Here is a 15,236-nt window from a genome sequence, read left to right on the forward strand (position 1 = left end):
CATACGCACACACACACACGACCAAAATAACACTCAATTGTGTTTGAAAAACCACTCAACGTCAGGCGTTCGGCATTTGCCGTTATAATTCGCCGCAAATATCAGTTGTTGTTTGTTGGCCGCAGAAAATGCTTAAATATGAGTGTAACAGCAAGCAATGAATTTAGTTGTTCGTTGGTCGTGTTAGCAGTTGGTTGGGTTTTCTATTTATTTGGGAAGTGTGTAAAAGAAAAAAAGTAAATTGTTTAGGTGTGTGTGTGTGTTGCAGCGCAGATTTTTTTCTTACATTAAAGAATTATTATGCGTGTGTGTGTTTATAAATGGGTGGTGCTGGGTAAGTATTTGTTTTTTTTTTTTCCTATCATATTGATAATTTTTGTTAGTGGTAAGTTTTGAATATAGAAAATGTTTAATAAAATTTTATAAATTTAAGGTAAGTTAAATAAATATTTATTTAAGTTTTTGAGAAAGGTAGGTTTATTGATGTAAATAAATAAAAATAATTAAGAATTTATTGAGTGTTGAACAAAAATATTAAAAACAATAGTTTTTGTTTACAGTGTGTCGTATATATAGATGGGTAGATTTTAAAAGTAAACCCTTTTATATCCAGATTTAAGAAGCATGTAGAGAATACACCAATTACCCTCTAAAATATTGGGAAGTTGCCTCCAGGAATATATAGAGTGACAACTACGATCGTATGATTAAAAACGAATTGCGTTTTTAAAGCAAAAGTTCGATTATCAAAATTCCAAATGCAAGTAAAATTATTATTAAACCTGACAGTGAAAGCTGAAATTTAACAGCAGGATTTTAAAACTTTATTGAACAAAAAAGACTCCGAACAGATGGACTTAATTACAAAATTTGTTGACTGTGTTTTTGTACAAACAGATGGGCATTCTTAAATGAGATTAAGAACTGTGGGAGTAAAAACATCCGGTTGATATAGCTGTTGCTGAGTTGACAATCTTTAGTCGATTGGGAATCTGGTTGTTCCAATTGTTGTGAGAATGAAGAAACTAATAAGATGGTTCTGCTTTAAAGTAAATGCCTCCATAGATAAGTTGGTAGGGTTCGTCAATATGGAGATCATGGGTTCGATGCCACCAGAGAAACTGGCAGAGGAACGTGCAACAGGTGAGGTAGAGACCTTTGCCTATTTCTGATCTGATGTGACAAATATCGTTATATCCCTTGAATTATCCAGAGAAGTGTCTGTCTGGTTCGATTTTATGTTAAATTGTCGCAAAAAGTGATTCCTATTCGATTTATATATTCTATGATTTGAGTCATATCTCAATTTGTGATTTGTAACGGTAAGTAGTGAAAATTTAAATGATAATCTTAATAATTATTTCATTCTAATTAAATAGATGGAGTTTTAACGAAGTGATTGGACAAAAATAACGAGAATGGTAACATCTTTACAAATGGCGGCGGTATAAAAATTTCTTTTAAAAGTCACGCCATAGTTACATAGGAATGAAAATGACAACTTTTTACTGTTTTATATAGACTAGTTATAGATTAAGAAGATTCTAGAAATAAGACTTAACTTAACATCCGAAATTAAAGCGAAAAACAATAAAAAGTTTTAAGTTGTGGATAATGAGAACGAAATTTTGAACATAAATTTTCACATCATCCGCATAAGTTTCTTACGACCACTTTTTATCATAAAATAAATATATTAAATATTAACACAAACTTAAAACGTCTTTCAATAAAGTTCCTACTTCCATTTTTTACAATTTAAAATAGCGTTTTCCATTTAAATGGAATTAACAATTTAATTCATTACAAATTGCAGCAAAAACAAACAATACCTAACCTAAAATCGATTAATACAAACGTTAGAGAATTGACATCATTGTTCTCTATTAAAGTGTTATGCTATGCTTAGCGAAGACCACAACCGTAAACAAACCAAAACAATATAATACATAAACACTCAAACAGATGGCAGTAGTAAAAGAAAAACACAAGGGAGTTAAACATTTTGATAAAAGAAAACTTTTTAAATTGGAAAATAAATTCCAAAGTTTTATTCTATTTCAAAGCTATACTTTGTTTTAAATTTGTTTAATATTAAAGACTTCGTATATGAATTTAAACTATTTAGTGTAAAATTCCACCTGACAACAATGCTAGTTGGATTTTGTCAAATCAAAAATGCTGCCATATATTTATTATTGTCAGTGCGAGTATACTAAGAGTTGCCAGTATAAAAAAGGGTAAGCCAAAGTAAAAGAGCTACCATATGTTTAAAGTTGCCACTGCAAATAAAGTGGCAATAGACACTTAAAGTGTGTACGTATGAGTAATATTATTGTTTATCTTTTAAATGTAACGTGTTTTTTCATTATTAGAAGTAAAACTACAGATATTTTAGTGTTTTTTTATACATTTTTATTTTAAAAACTATTTAATAACAATTTTTTTAACAAATATAACTGCATTTAGTTTTATTACTGACAAAATGCCTTTATTTTTAATAGCTAAAACCAAAAAAAAAATGTTATTTAATTGTAACTACTAATACTTGTTAGATGAGGAGATACAAAAAACAAACAAACATTATAATTAACTTAACATAAAACAAAAGTTTTAAAGAAAGTTTCGTTATGTGATAACTTTAATTAAATGATTTTTTGTTGTTGTTGTTTTTTAATGAGTATTTTTTTGTATAGAAAAGCATGAGCTGAACTTATAAACTAAATAGAAATAAAGAGAAATTATTTAACAAATTTTTTGTTGGGAAATACTAAGCGATGTTTAAAGATATAACCTACAGTCTACTGCTCTCTTGTATTTGAGGTTTATGGGAATTTGTGTTGTTATTGTACATTTGCAAGTGATTGGGTAGAGCTGTATTGGATTTGCCATTGGGATAGGCAGGAGGTTCATCGTTAGAGAAGACAGAGTTGTCATGACCCTGGATATTTCTGGCAGGAACTTCTAAGCCATTTTCAGCTTTTTCCTCGGCTGAGGCCTGAGGTTTACCCTCCAACATGAAACAGGTGATGAGGAAAAGTATAGAACCTGTTGAAGAAAGAAAGTGTTAATAATTGTATTTATTTTTTTTAAAGTGTTTAACAAAAAACTTACTTATGCCATACATGCCAGCATAGAAAATCATAATAGCACCTCTATAGCCAATTGCCTTTGCTACGGGATCCACAAAAATGGGCAAATTGCCACCAATGTTGTTCATGACAAACAAAAACACACCAATGGTTGAAGAGCGTACTTGCAATGGCACAATTTCCACCACAATGGCAAAAACAATACCAAACCACATTTCAGCAAAGAAATAAGAACCGCCCAAGGTGATCATGGCCCATAGAGGGTCAAAGTATACCGAGCCAAATGCTGGCAAAGTGGCAATCAATTGACTAATGGCCAAAACAAAAGCTCTTGAACGTATGCCCATTTTGGCCACAATCTTATCTGAAACCACACCACCTACTACAACACCCACGCTGCCAATACCAATGGTTACAGCAAACAACCACCAACCCAAATCGGTGTCAGGGAAATAGGTGTTGTAATACAAATCAGCATTATAGGCAAAAGTCATGCCACCTGAATGTCTTATGGAGGCCGCTATCATCAACATAATCATGGCGGGATTCTTCAACACCGACCACAGATTGGCCTTTTTGCCATCCTTAGTGCGCATCTCATTATCGCCTATAACTTTACGTTCTGGTTCTTTGAGAGTAGTGCCCGTGAGAGCGGCAATCAATATAGCCAATACACCAGCACCCAAATAGCAGACACGCCAGCCCATGCCAAAGAAGTTGGCTTGAGTAATATAACGTCCCACAGGGAAGGCAATACCATAACCACCATAAATACCCCAATTGAAAATGGCCATAACCAAGGCACGCTTATCCTCGGGGAAAATATCAGACATAATGCCGGTAGCCAAAGGATTGCAACCCGATTCTCTAGAAAAATAAATTAAATTAATGTTCTGCATTTATTTCAAAAATTTTCCAACTCACCCTGCCGCCATTATCATTCTCAATAAAGCCAATTGCCAATATTCCTTGACAGTACCCTGCAATATAATAGCCACCGCAAATACCAAAGTGCACACCGTCAACATTTTCACACGATTGTACTTATCGGCCGCTATACCCATAAACACACCGGCTATGGTGAAAATCAAGATAAAAGTAGGACCCGCCAATATCTGATACTCTATGCCCAAACCATTATAATTCCATTCACAATAGGCTGTACCATTGATCTCAGAAGCCACACAGCTAAAAAATAACAAAAAGTAGAAAAACTCAATTATAATTAATCTTCCCCTCCAAAAAGAAATATAGTTTCCCTTACCTTGTCTCATTTTGAATATCTGCACATTGTATGGGTACTTCGGTCCGCAAAAACATGGAATTATTCTGTTGACACGATATATCACCATAATCCAATTCCATGGCCGTCTGTTTGGAGGTAACACCAATTAAATAATGACCCAACTCGCCCAATATATAGCCTATGGTTAAAACGCCCAACACATAGGAACTATAAAAGCCGCTAAGTTTAGATAGAATTGGTATCATCTTGCCTTTTTTATTTTGGAGCTACAAAGAAAGCAATAATAACGTAATTAGTATTAAGTACACATTTTAACTATATATAGCAATTCAGCAAAACATTTTCAGTTAATTTCTAATAATTCTCTGCTATTTACTTCGAAATGGATCAAATAACTAAAATTCAGCTACTTTGAATGACATTCAGCTAGACTTTTTAATAAAATATTAAATATTTTTTATAAATTCGTAAAAAAAATTCTAATTTTTTAACTTAAAATCCAATTCAGCTGGACTTTTTTTAATAAATACATAAAATTTTGACCAAATTGTTATAAACTATTAACTTAAAATATAATTCAGCTACACTAAATGCAATTCAGCTGTACTTTTTTACCAATATTAACAAAATTTTACTATTTTCTAAAACATATTGCTTCAAACTTATAATTTTGATGCTTAAAACCCAATTCAGCTAGACGTTTTGTAATGAAAATATAAAATTTCAACCAAGTTTTTATAAGTTACTAATTAAAATCACAATTCAGCTACCTTACATTTTCACATTATTAAACAAATTTGACAATTTTCTTAGAAATTTTCAATAAAACTTTTAATGTTCATGCCTAAAATACAATTCAGCTAGACTTTTATAATAAAAACATGAAATTCTTAAAAAATATATTATTCAGCCCGCAAATAATTACAATTCAGCCACTTTAAATTTAATTCAGCTAGGCTTTTTTGCAATATTTAACGAAATTTTACAATCTTCTTATACATTTTTATTAAAAATTTTAATTTAGCATAATTCAGCTGGGCTTGTTTATAAAAAATCATTGAATTTTGACCAATTTCTTATGAATTATTCACTATAATTATAATTCAGCTCCTTTAAATGCAATTCAGCTAGACCCTTTTGCCATTTTTAACAAAATATTCTTATAAGTTTAAGTAATATTTATAATTTATCACAATTCAGCTAAACTCTTTTTAATAAAACTCTAAAATTTTTATGAAATTCTTAGGAATTATTAACTAAAACTATAATTCAGCTACTCTAAATGCTATTCAGCAAAATAATTTTTTTAAATTTTGAGTAATCCTTATGAATTATTAAGTAAAACTACAATTCAGCTGCTTAAAATGCAATTCAGCTAGACTTTTCCCTTATGTTAAAGAAAATTTTACTTAATTCTTTAAAATTTTTATAAAAATTTTTAATTTAGCACAATTCAGCTAGACATTTTATAATAAAAACTTGGGATTTTCAACCATTTTTTATAAATTATTAACAAAAACTGTAATTCAGTTGCTTAAAATGAAATTAAGCTAGACTTTTCCCTTATTTTATAGAACATTTTATTATTTTCTTTAAAATATTTATAAAAATATCTAATTTAGCACAATTCAGCTAAAGTTTTTCTTATGAAAATCTTAAATTTTGATAAATTTCTAATGAGTTATTAACTATAATTATAATTCAGCTAATTTAAATGTTATTCAGCAAAACTATTTTCAGTGATTTTATAATATCTCTAAAATTTTCTTAGAAATTATCATTAAAATTACAGTTCAGCCAATTTTAATACAATTCAGCAACATATTTTTGATGATACCATAATTTCTGTATAATTATCTTATAAAGCTGTAATAAAATTGTATGTAAAATTATTCTCTTGGTGTATTTGCTGTAGAAAGCGACATAAATTTGAAAAACCGCCTAAACATCTGCTTTGTTTTCTCATTTACTTGCAATGTGTTAGTAAATGTGCTGCCACATCTATTAGAAATGCTTAACATGACCTATTTAACAAATAATCCCAAAAGTATGTTTTATTTTTAACGTTTAGCAAGTAAACTGTTAGGAAAAGTGCTGCCAAGTTGCTTAAAATTTAACCCTACAAAAGGCAAAACACTTATTTAAAGCATTTTTAAAAACTTTTCCACTAAAGAGGGATTTTTTTTCAACTTTTTGCATAAAATTAAGGAAAATTAGGCTTATTTAAAAGGAATTAAATAAAACAACAATAAAATGCTTTAAAATAATAAAATTATGAACAAAATTTGTAAAAAGTTTTCTATATAAGAAAAAATATACTTTTTAATAAAAATGTAAGTTCTTAAGGGTTAATTAATACTTTTTTGAAACTAAAGTAAACATTAATTATTAAACTTGTTTGTTAAACAAAAGGCATCAATCATTCAAAAAATACACAAAATATGTTTAAATTACTAATTATTTAAGGTAATTTCTAAGCTAATTTCTTTAAAAAACATTTTACTTCTACTTTATAAAGAATTCTCAACAGTCATTCAAATACATCTAATAACAAAGTTTTTTGCCCTCTCAATTACTATAGAAATTCCATAATTATTAATAAAAATCAATCATTTTTTGTTTATTAATGGAACAACAAATACTTTTCAAGGTTTTTGTATAAACTATTTAGGAATTTAAGCTAGAAATCCGCATTTCTTAAACGCGGATGTTTAAATAGATTTCTTAAGAAAATCAAAAAAATAATAAAATTTATGTTTTAAATAGAATCTTTTTTAATTCCTAAACAATAGCGGCCAGTTTAATTTAGGCTTTAATAACTATTGTTATGTTAATATTTAAATATTAAGCTCTTTTTAATACAAAAATATTAACTAAATATTTTCTACATTTATTTTTCCTTAATAATTTTTATTTAGATAAGAATTATTAAACTTATTTGTTTAGCTTTTTAGTGTAAAAATAGAAAAAAAAAAATTATACATTTCCGCTTGATTTGAATTTAAAATTTTACACCAGCTGTTAGTTAAACTTATTATTTATGTGACACCTTTCACTTTTCAATAGAAATGAGTAAAATTATTAGAACAACTAATAGTTAGCAATAATTTATACTTTGAAGACTTATTTTAAAAACTAGTTTTATAAAATGCTAATTATACGGGATTTATAAATAGGAAACGATAACAATAATACAGCGATACAATAGGCGGCTAGTTTTAAATAAAACTTTTGTTTTCATTATATAATAAAATCCATTTTTTTCTAAATTATTATTTATAAAAGAGCTAAAAGCTATTTTTAGAAAATTCTCATAATTTTTTTAGCTTAAATCACAATTCCTCTAGATTTTTAGGCCATATTTAACAAATTTTATTATTTGCTTGTAAATTTTCATTAAAATTTTTATTTTAGCACAATTCAGCTGGACTTTTAGTAATAAAAACATTTAAGTTTTGACCAAGTTTTTATGAATATTTAACTAAAATTGTAATTCAGCTACTTTAAATGTAATTCAGCTAAGTTATTTCTATAATTTCTTAATTTTTCTTATGATTCTTCTTAAATTTCTTAATTTTTCCGCATTTTTTTATAAATCTTCAATTAAAAGTATAACTCAGCTTACTTAAATGCAATTCAGCAAAGGAATTTCAATATTTTTTTTATAATTTCTTCATATTTTCTGAAATTTTCTCATGAATCATCAATAAAAAGTATTATTCAGCTACTTTTAATACTATTCTGCAACATTTTTTCCATAATTTCTTTATTTTTCCACAATTTTATTATGAATCCCCAATAAAAGTAATTTAATACTATTCAGCAAAATTTTATTTTGTAATTTCTTAATTTCTCTGCAATTTTCTTATAAATCTTGAATAAAATTATAATTCAGCTACTTTAAATATTATTCACCCACCTTTTTTCTATAATTTCTTAATATTTTCTGAAATTTTCTCATAATGGCCAATAAAAAGTATAATTCAGCTACTTTTAATACTATTTAGCAAAATTTTTTCATAATTTCTTTGTTTTTCCACAATTTTATTATGAATCCCCAATAAAAGTATTAATTCAGCTACTTTTAAAACTATTCAGCAAATTTTTATTTTGTAATTTCTTAATTTCTCTGCAATTTTCTTATAAATTTTGAATAAAATTGTAATTCAGCTTATTTAAATGCTATTCAGCTAATTTTTTTAAAGTTAATTTCTTCGTTTTCCGCTATTTTCATATAAATTGTTCATTAAAAATAGAATTCAGCTACTTTTAAGGCAATTTAACCAACTTTTTTTCAGCTATTTCTTCATTTCTCTGCAATTTTCTTATAAATCTTGAATAAAATTATAATTCAGCTAATTTAAATGCTATTCAGCAACTTTTTTTAAGTTTAATTTCTTCGTTTTTCAATGTTTTCTTATAAATCGTTCATAAAAATTAGAATTCAGCTACTTTTAAGGCAATTTAGCCAACTTTTTTTCAGCTATTTCTTCATTTCTCTGCAATTTTCTTATAAATCTTGAATAAAATTATAATTCAGCAAATTTTAATGCTATTCAGCAACTTTTTTTAAGTTAATTTCTTCGTTTTCCACTGTTTTCTTATAAATTGTTCATAAAAATTAGAATTCAGCTACTTTTTCAGCAAAGTTTTTTTCAGCTATTTCCTAATTTCTCTAAAATTTCTTATAAATCTTGAATAAAATTATTATTCAGCTAATTTAAATGCTATTCAGCAACTTTTTTTTAAGTTAATTTCTTTGTTTTCCACTGTTTTCTTATAAATTGTTCATAAAAATTAGAATTCAGCTACTTTTTATGGCTATTTCTTATTTTTTTCTTATAAATCATAAATATGCAGGGTTGTATACACTAACTCTTACTACAAAACTTTACCGTTAGCTTTTTAGAAAAACATAAACAAAGTGAAGGAGACATCTTTCAAATTTGTTTTGTAAATGACAAATTTCAATGCTGATCACGTTGGCGTTTTAGTTTGGCGTTTTAATTAATTTGTATTTAAACAAACATTTGTCATTTTAGACAGAGAGTGTGAATAGAATGAAGCAACATGTGTTGAATTTATTAATTCTTGTTTTCTTTTTATTATTATTTTATGTTAAATAAATTGTCTTGCTAGACATGCAATTTCATGTTAGAGTTTATTTTTATTACATATTTCACACTTGCTTTCATTTTCTATTTCATTCAATAATAATAATTATTATTGAAAAAATAACACAAACAGAGAAGAAGTAGAAAAAAAAAAAACAATTAAATGTTAAGTATGCCTTAATTGCTGGAAATCGTTATAAAAATGTTTTTCATAGGGGTATCAAGTCTAATTAAAACAAAATATAAAGAAAACAAAAAAATATAAAAAAATATTGAAAAAATGGGAAAAAATCATTATAAAAAAATGCAAACCTAACAATAAGCAAGTTTTTTTCTTCTTTCTTTCATATTGAAAAAAGGGTAAAAAATAATGCGTTTACGCATTTAAAGCTGTTAACACTACACATGAAATAATTAAAGCAGCCATTGGGTTTTGTTAGAAAACCTTGTAATACTTACTTGTTTGTGTTGCATTTGCTATACTTTTGCCAGTGTAACTGCAGTTTCTAGATTGCTGCAATTTTCACCCCTATATTTACGCAACTAAAGTTTTTTTTTTTTTTTTGTTCGAGAAACATGTCAGGGTTTTTTTTATTATTATATTGTAAAAGGATTGATTTTTTTGCACTTATTTCTTTTAAACCTGTTTTCATTTTAAAACAAATTGTTTTAGCTTTGGCTTGCCATTAAAGGCACAAATTTCTATGATTTCTCTCCGCCATACTATTTTTCAACATTTTTTTTATAAGAAAATATAGCATTATTTTTTTAAAGACGCTTTAGGTGAATGAACTTAAGCTACCCTCCTTAACTAGAAATTATAAAAAAAAATATTTTTTTATAAAAAAATGACAAATGTTGACAGGATCTTGTAACTGGGGACAAAAAACAAAAAAAAGAGATGCTTGGGTGAATAAACTCTAGTTTACTCCCCCTCATTTGATGTAAATTACCATCTAAGTCTTAAAATTTAAACAAACAGGATCCTGTTTTTCATTTTAATTTATATTAAAATTATTTCAAGATTTCTGAAAAAAATTATCTTTAGTTAAAGATTTTCTCTAAAATCTCCTTAATTTTTAAATTTGTCATTTAATTAAAGTTTTTTTTCAAAAATACTCAAGTTTTAAAAATTGCAATAAATTATTTTAATCTAAAAGATTTGTAATGTTTAAATAAGTTATGAAAAGATTTTCAAAAAATAATTTTGTTTTTCAATAAATTTTCTTTTAAATAAAAGATTTTCTCTAAAATTTCCTAAATTTTTGCATTTTTAGAGAAATTTTTAAAAATTTATCATATTTTTAAATTATTTTAAAATTTATCATTTTTTTTCTTTAAATTCTAATTTTTTAATAAAATTTCAGTAATTGAACTCATTGTAAAATAATTTCCATTAAAATTCTTCATTATTTTAACAGATTTTAAGAAAATTTCCCAACCAAGAAAAGATTTTCCTCAAAACTTTTATATTTTTTAAAAAATTCTCTAGTTATTCCAAAAAAATCTACAAATTCTAAATTTTTAATAATTTTTAAATAATTTTTCTTAAAATTTTTTAAAAAATCTCTAGTTTTTCAAAAAAAAAAAAAAATTGTACAAATTCTAAATTTTTAATAAGATTTCCATAATTTAACTCATTAAGGAACGGCTTTTGTAAAAATAAATAGATTTTCAGTAAATTTCATATTAATAGAAGATTTTTTATAAATTATGTAATTGTTTAAAAGATTTTCAATAAATTCCTAAGAAAGGATTTTTAAAATTTCAGTAATTTAACTCATTCTAAAATAATTTTCTTCATTATTGTAATAGATTTAAAAAAAATTTCCTAACCAAGAAAAGATTTTCCCCCGAACTTTTATTTTTTTATTCTATAAATTCCTAATTAAGTAAAGAGTTTTGTTATGATCTCAGATTTCCATAAAATATTTCTATTTTCAATTAATTTTTTATTTGTAAACAATTTTTTTTGTTAAATTATTTATTTACCAAAGCAAATTTTGTTTCCCAAATCTTACCCCTATTTTAAGCACTTTTCTGATTAAAATATCCTTGTTTTTATCGTTTTTCTTTTTAAATTTATTGTTTCTTTCTTAAATTTATTATTACTATAATATTCTTTAAAAAAAATTACAAATTATAAATGTTTTTTTAAAAATATTCTAAAAGAAAACTTATTACAAATAGTTTCAAACTAAATTTCTAAAGGGAGTTAAACGAAAGTAGGCATTTAATAGTTGAGATTTTATTTTTTACAAAACTTTACAAAGTTTTTCTATATTTTTTCGGGAAATCTGAAGATCTTGTTCAATACGTTCAACTTAGATATTTAACTTACCAGGAAAAGTAAATATTAATTATGGTTTTATAAGTTTGGGAATAATTTGTAAATTATTTACATACTTTGCATAATTTCTACTATATTTTGTAAAAATATTAAATTTAAAATTGAATTTTTGAAGAAAATGTCTAAGATAATGATTCCTATAGATTTCTAATCAAAACTTCAGCATCTTGCAAAACAGCTTAATTAGCATTATTGATTTACACATAACGGATCTTTAAGGCAAGTGTCACTCTCAAAAAAAGGTTGCCAGATTGAAAAGTTTGTTGTTAAGGGGAAAATGAAGTGTAAAATGTATGTAACGGCTTAAAAGGTCCAAAATTTCTCTAAATTGTAGAATTAATTAAAGAAATTTTAAATATTTATAATTAAAATGAAATTAATATAATTTTTGTTTATTTATTGAAAAGATTTTTGCTAAAATTCTGAAAAAATCTTATTAAATTTAAAGCTGTAGAACACAGATGTCTTTACTTCGAAACAGAAACAAATGTTTAAATATTGCAAAATAAATACAAGTTCAATGCTTTGGAATTTGTTTAAGAAACGTGTTAGACATTTAAATTATGAACAGAGCAAAAGTCTAAAGAAACTTATTAAAACATTTCAAAATAAATAAACAGTTGTCTGGTTTTGCTAGATTAAAGAAACGGATAACTTTAAATCAAAATGTGAATTAATTTCTTAAATAATCATTTGAAAAATATAAAAATCACATCATCTCTAATAAGTGGAGCCATGTAGGGATTCAAATTCAAAATTTAAAGCAAAAGTTCTAATACTTTTCCCTAATAATAGTTTAAATAATTTATAAACTAAGTTTAACTGAGGATTATAGATAGTTCAAACAAAATATTTTTTTGTCTTTGTTTTTCCGTATACCTTTAAGGGATCTTGGGAGATAAATGATACGAATGTTTTCATTTTATTTTCAGAATATTGATTTATTTGAATTTTTGTTTTTTGTTTTGTTATTAAATTTACATTTTATGTTTTGTTTTTTATGTTTTTGTTTTTTTTTTTACTTAAATTTTAGCCCAGTTTATGAAATGCTTTAAGCTTAATTTATGCTATTTCGGTTGTTGTTTTATTATTATTATTATTTTTTCTTTTGTTTTCAGGGGAATTTAATATATATTTTTTTATTTAATGTTTTTGTTGGGATTTTAAAAAGGTATATATAAATAAGTTTAAAATTAAACAAAAAAGTTCACCGGGATTTATCATTTTCGTTTTTTTTTTTTTTTTATTAATTTTTATAATAATTTTTTTTTTCTTGTGGCAAGTTTTTTTTGTTTATAGGACGTTAAGAAATTTAAGTTGAACGTGTTTTTTTTTGTTAAATAGTTTTTTTCTTACTTAAATGCTGTTGTTATTATTGGTAAACTGGTGGTGATCTTCAGTAAGAAGATATTAGAAATTATTATTAAATAAAACTTAAGTTTTACCAAAAAACAAAAAAACATCTTTAGGTGTATTAATTAAAGGAGCTTAAGTTTTAGGCCAAAATAAATATTATTGAAATAAAATATACAAATATTTATATAGAGAAAGTCTTGTAATTGGAACACAAAAATGTTTGTTTATCAAAGTTTTGTCAAAATTGTAGGTGCCTAAAAAAAATCAAGGCATGTTCTATGTTTTGTTTTTATTATAATCAACTTAAGTTAAGTGAGAGTAAGTGTTTTTTTTAGTTTTATTTTATTTATTTTAATTGTATTTGAGTTTAATGTTAAAATGTCAAATGAAAAATGTGTGTTTAAGAGAGCGTTAAAGAGTTAGAGAGATTTTGTTTTTGTTTTTTAATTAATAAACGAAAAATTGTTTATTTAAGTTCTGTCAAATATTGTTTAAGTTGCCCATAATAGAATTTGTTGAACTTAAAATAATATCATTTAATTTCATATCATTTTTTCATTAATTACTTTTTTTAATATCTATGTTTAATTTAATTGTATTTTTTTTTTTTTTTTATTTTGTTTTTCATCTTATTAATCATATCTTAAAATTTTTTTACATCATTTTTTTCAAATGTTTTTTATATTATGTTGTCTATGTTTATTTATGTTTTTAAAAATAACACCTTCTTTTTGAAGTTTTTCCATTAAAAAAGTTATTTAAAGGAGAAAATTTTAAATTTAAATATAATTTTTTGTAAAACTAAAAACTTTGAAGTAAGAAATAACAATATCAGTGTCAAAAATTTTTAAATTTAATGAAAAGATTTGCATATTTATAATTTTTTTTAATTATAAACAAAAATCTTTAAAAGACCTTTAATTTCCCAGCTAACACATTTAAAGATCTTTTTTGAAGGTCTTTACTAAATCTATTACTTTTTTGTTTTAAATCATTTAAATCAGCTTTAATTTTTCTTTAATTGTGTTAAATTTTATTAAAATTGCTCAAACCGTTTAGAAATTACAGTAATTTTACTATTTGTTTACGAATTTCCCCTTTTGTGAGGAGATTTATTAAGCTTTTTAGCTAAAGCTGCCATTTCCCTTACATCTGGTTACACTTTTATGAAAATTATCAACTATGTGGCAGCTTTGTTGCTTACGTTAGAAAAAAAATTGCAATAACGAGGGAAAATATAAAAAAGTGAAAAATTAAAGAAAATATCAAATTGTTTTAAGAAAAATTAATAAAAATAAGTATAACATAATATTTATAACAAATTTTAAACAAAAAGTAATAAATTTGTTAACAAAATAAAGTGTTTTTTATAAAAACGCGACAGTAAAATGTTTGACATTGAAAAGTGAAATGGCGTTTAATAAAAAATGTGTAAATTTAGAAAAAATTTTAAAATTTTTAAAATTTCTTAGCAAAAATTAATAAAAATCAGTGTTATATAAGCTAAATTTGTAATAGAATTTATATTTAATAAATTTTCTACAAAATTACAACAAAATTTGAGAATTTAAACAGCCGTAGAATATAGCAAAACTATAAAGAGGTAAGTGTGTAAGAATTTGGCCAAAATTTTGAGGCTTCTTTGAAGGAAAATAAGTTTGTTAGTATAAAATTTATAATTTGTGTTGCACTTAATAGTTTAAAGCTTGAAAATTAAGAAATTATTTAATATTTGATAAGGTTTTAATACAATTTAAAGTTTTATGCTTTGTGTAAAAATGGTAACAGCTTGTCGGTATCTTTTGTTAACAAATTAGTTCATTGAGGGCTTTGAAAGAAAGAAATTTGTTAATATAATAATAACCTGGAAGTAAGCTTTCTTTAGGTATACAAATATATTTGTTAATCCCTGTATATTTGTTGTTTAAGATGTGGGAATCTTGTGTAAACATTTTTCAGTTTTTAGATCAGTTTTCTTTAAAGGGTTCGGCTTAAACCTGCCAGATCCTGTCCACAACATAAAGTTGTTTACTTAACTTTAAGGAATTCATCTTATCATAATGAATAGCAGACATAAG

General features: G+C 25.0%; 1 protein-coding gene across 1 annotated transcript in view; it reads right to left on the reverse strand.

The window, feature by feature from the left end:
• Nucleotides 1–2,464: 2,464 nt before the first annotated feature.
• Nucleotides 2,465–15,236, reverse strand: part of LOC119602744 (putative metabolite transport protein HI_1104) — a 31,746-nt gene continuing 18,974 nt past the window's right edge. Inside the window, exons 2-5 of the mRNA XM_037954426.1 lie at nt 4,357–4,604; nt 4,017–4,280; nt 3,115–3,959; nt 2,465–3,048 (exon numbers count right to left, since the gene is read on the reverse strand). Of these exons, the coding sequence (XP_037810354.1) occupies nt 2,795–3,048; nt 3,115–3,959; nt 4,017–4,280; nt 4,357–4,583 (1,590 nt within the window). The 5' untranslated portion in view covers nt 4,584–4,604 and the 3' untranslated portion in view covers nt 2,465–2,794. The remainder of the gene's footprint in view (nt 3,049–3,114; nt 3,960–4,016; nt 4,281–4,356; nt 4,605–15,236) is intronic.

Source organism: Lucilia sericata, unplaced genomic scaffold, assembly GCF_015586225.1.
Source record: "Lucilia sericata isolate MDLA Ls3-8-SP2 unplaced genomic scaffold, ASM1558622v1 Contig000251F_arrow, whole genome shotgun sequence".
NCBI classification, from domain to species: domain Eukaryota; kingdom Metazoa; phylum Arthropoda; class Insecta; order Diptera; family Calliphoridae; genus Lucilia; species Lucilia sericata.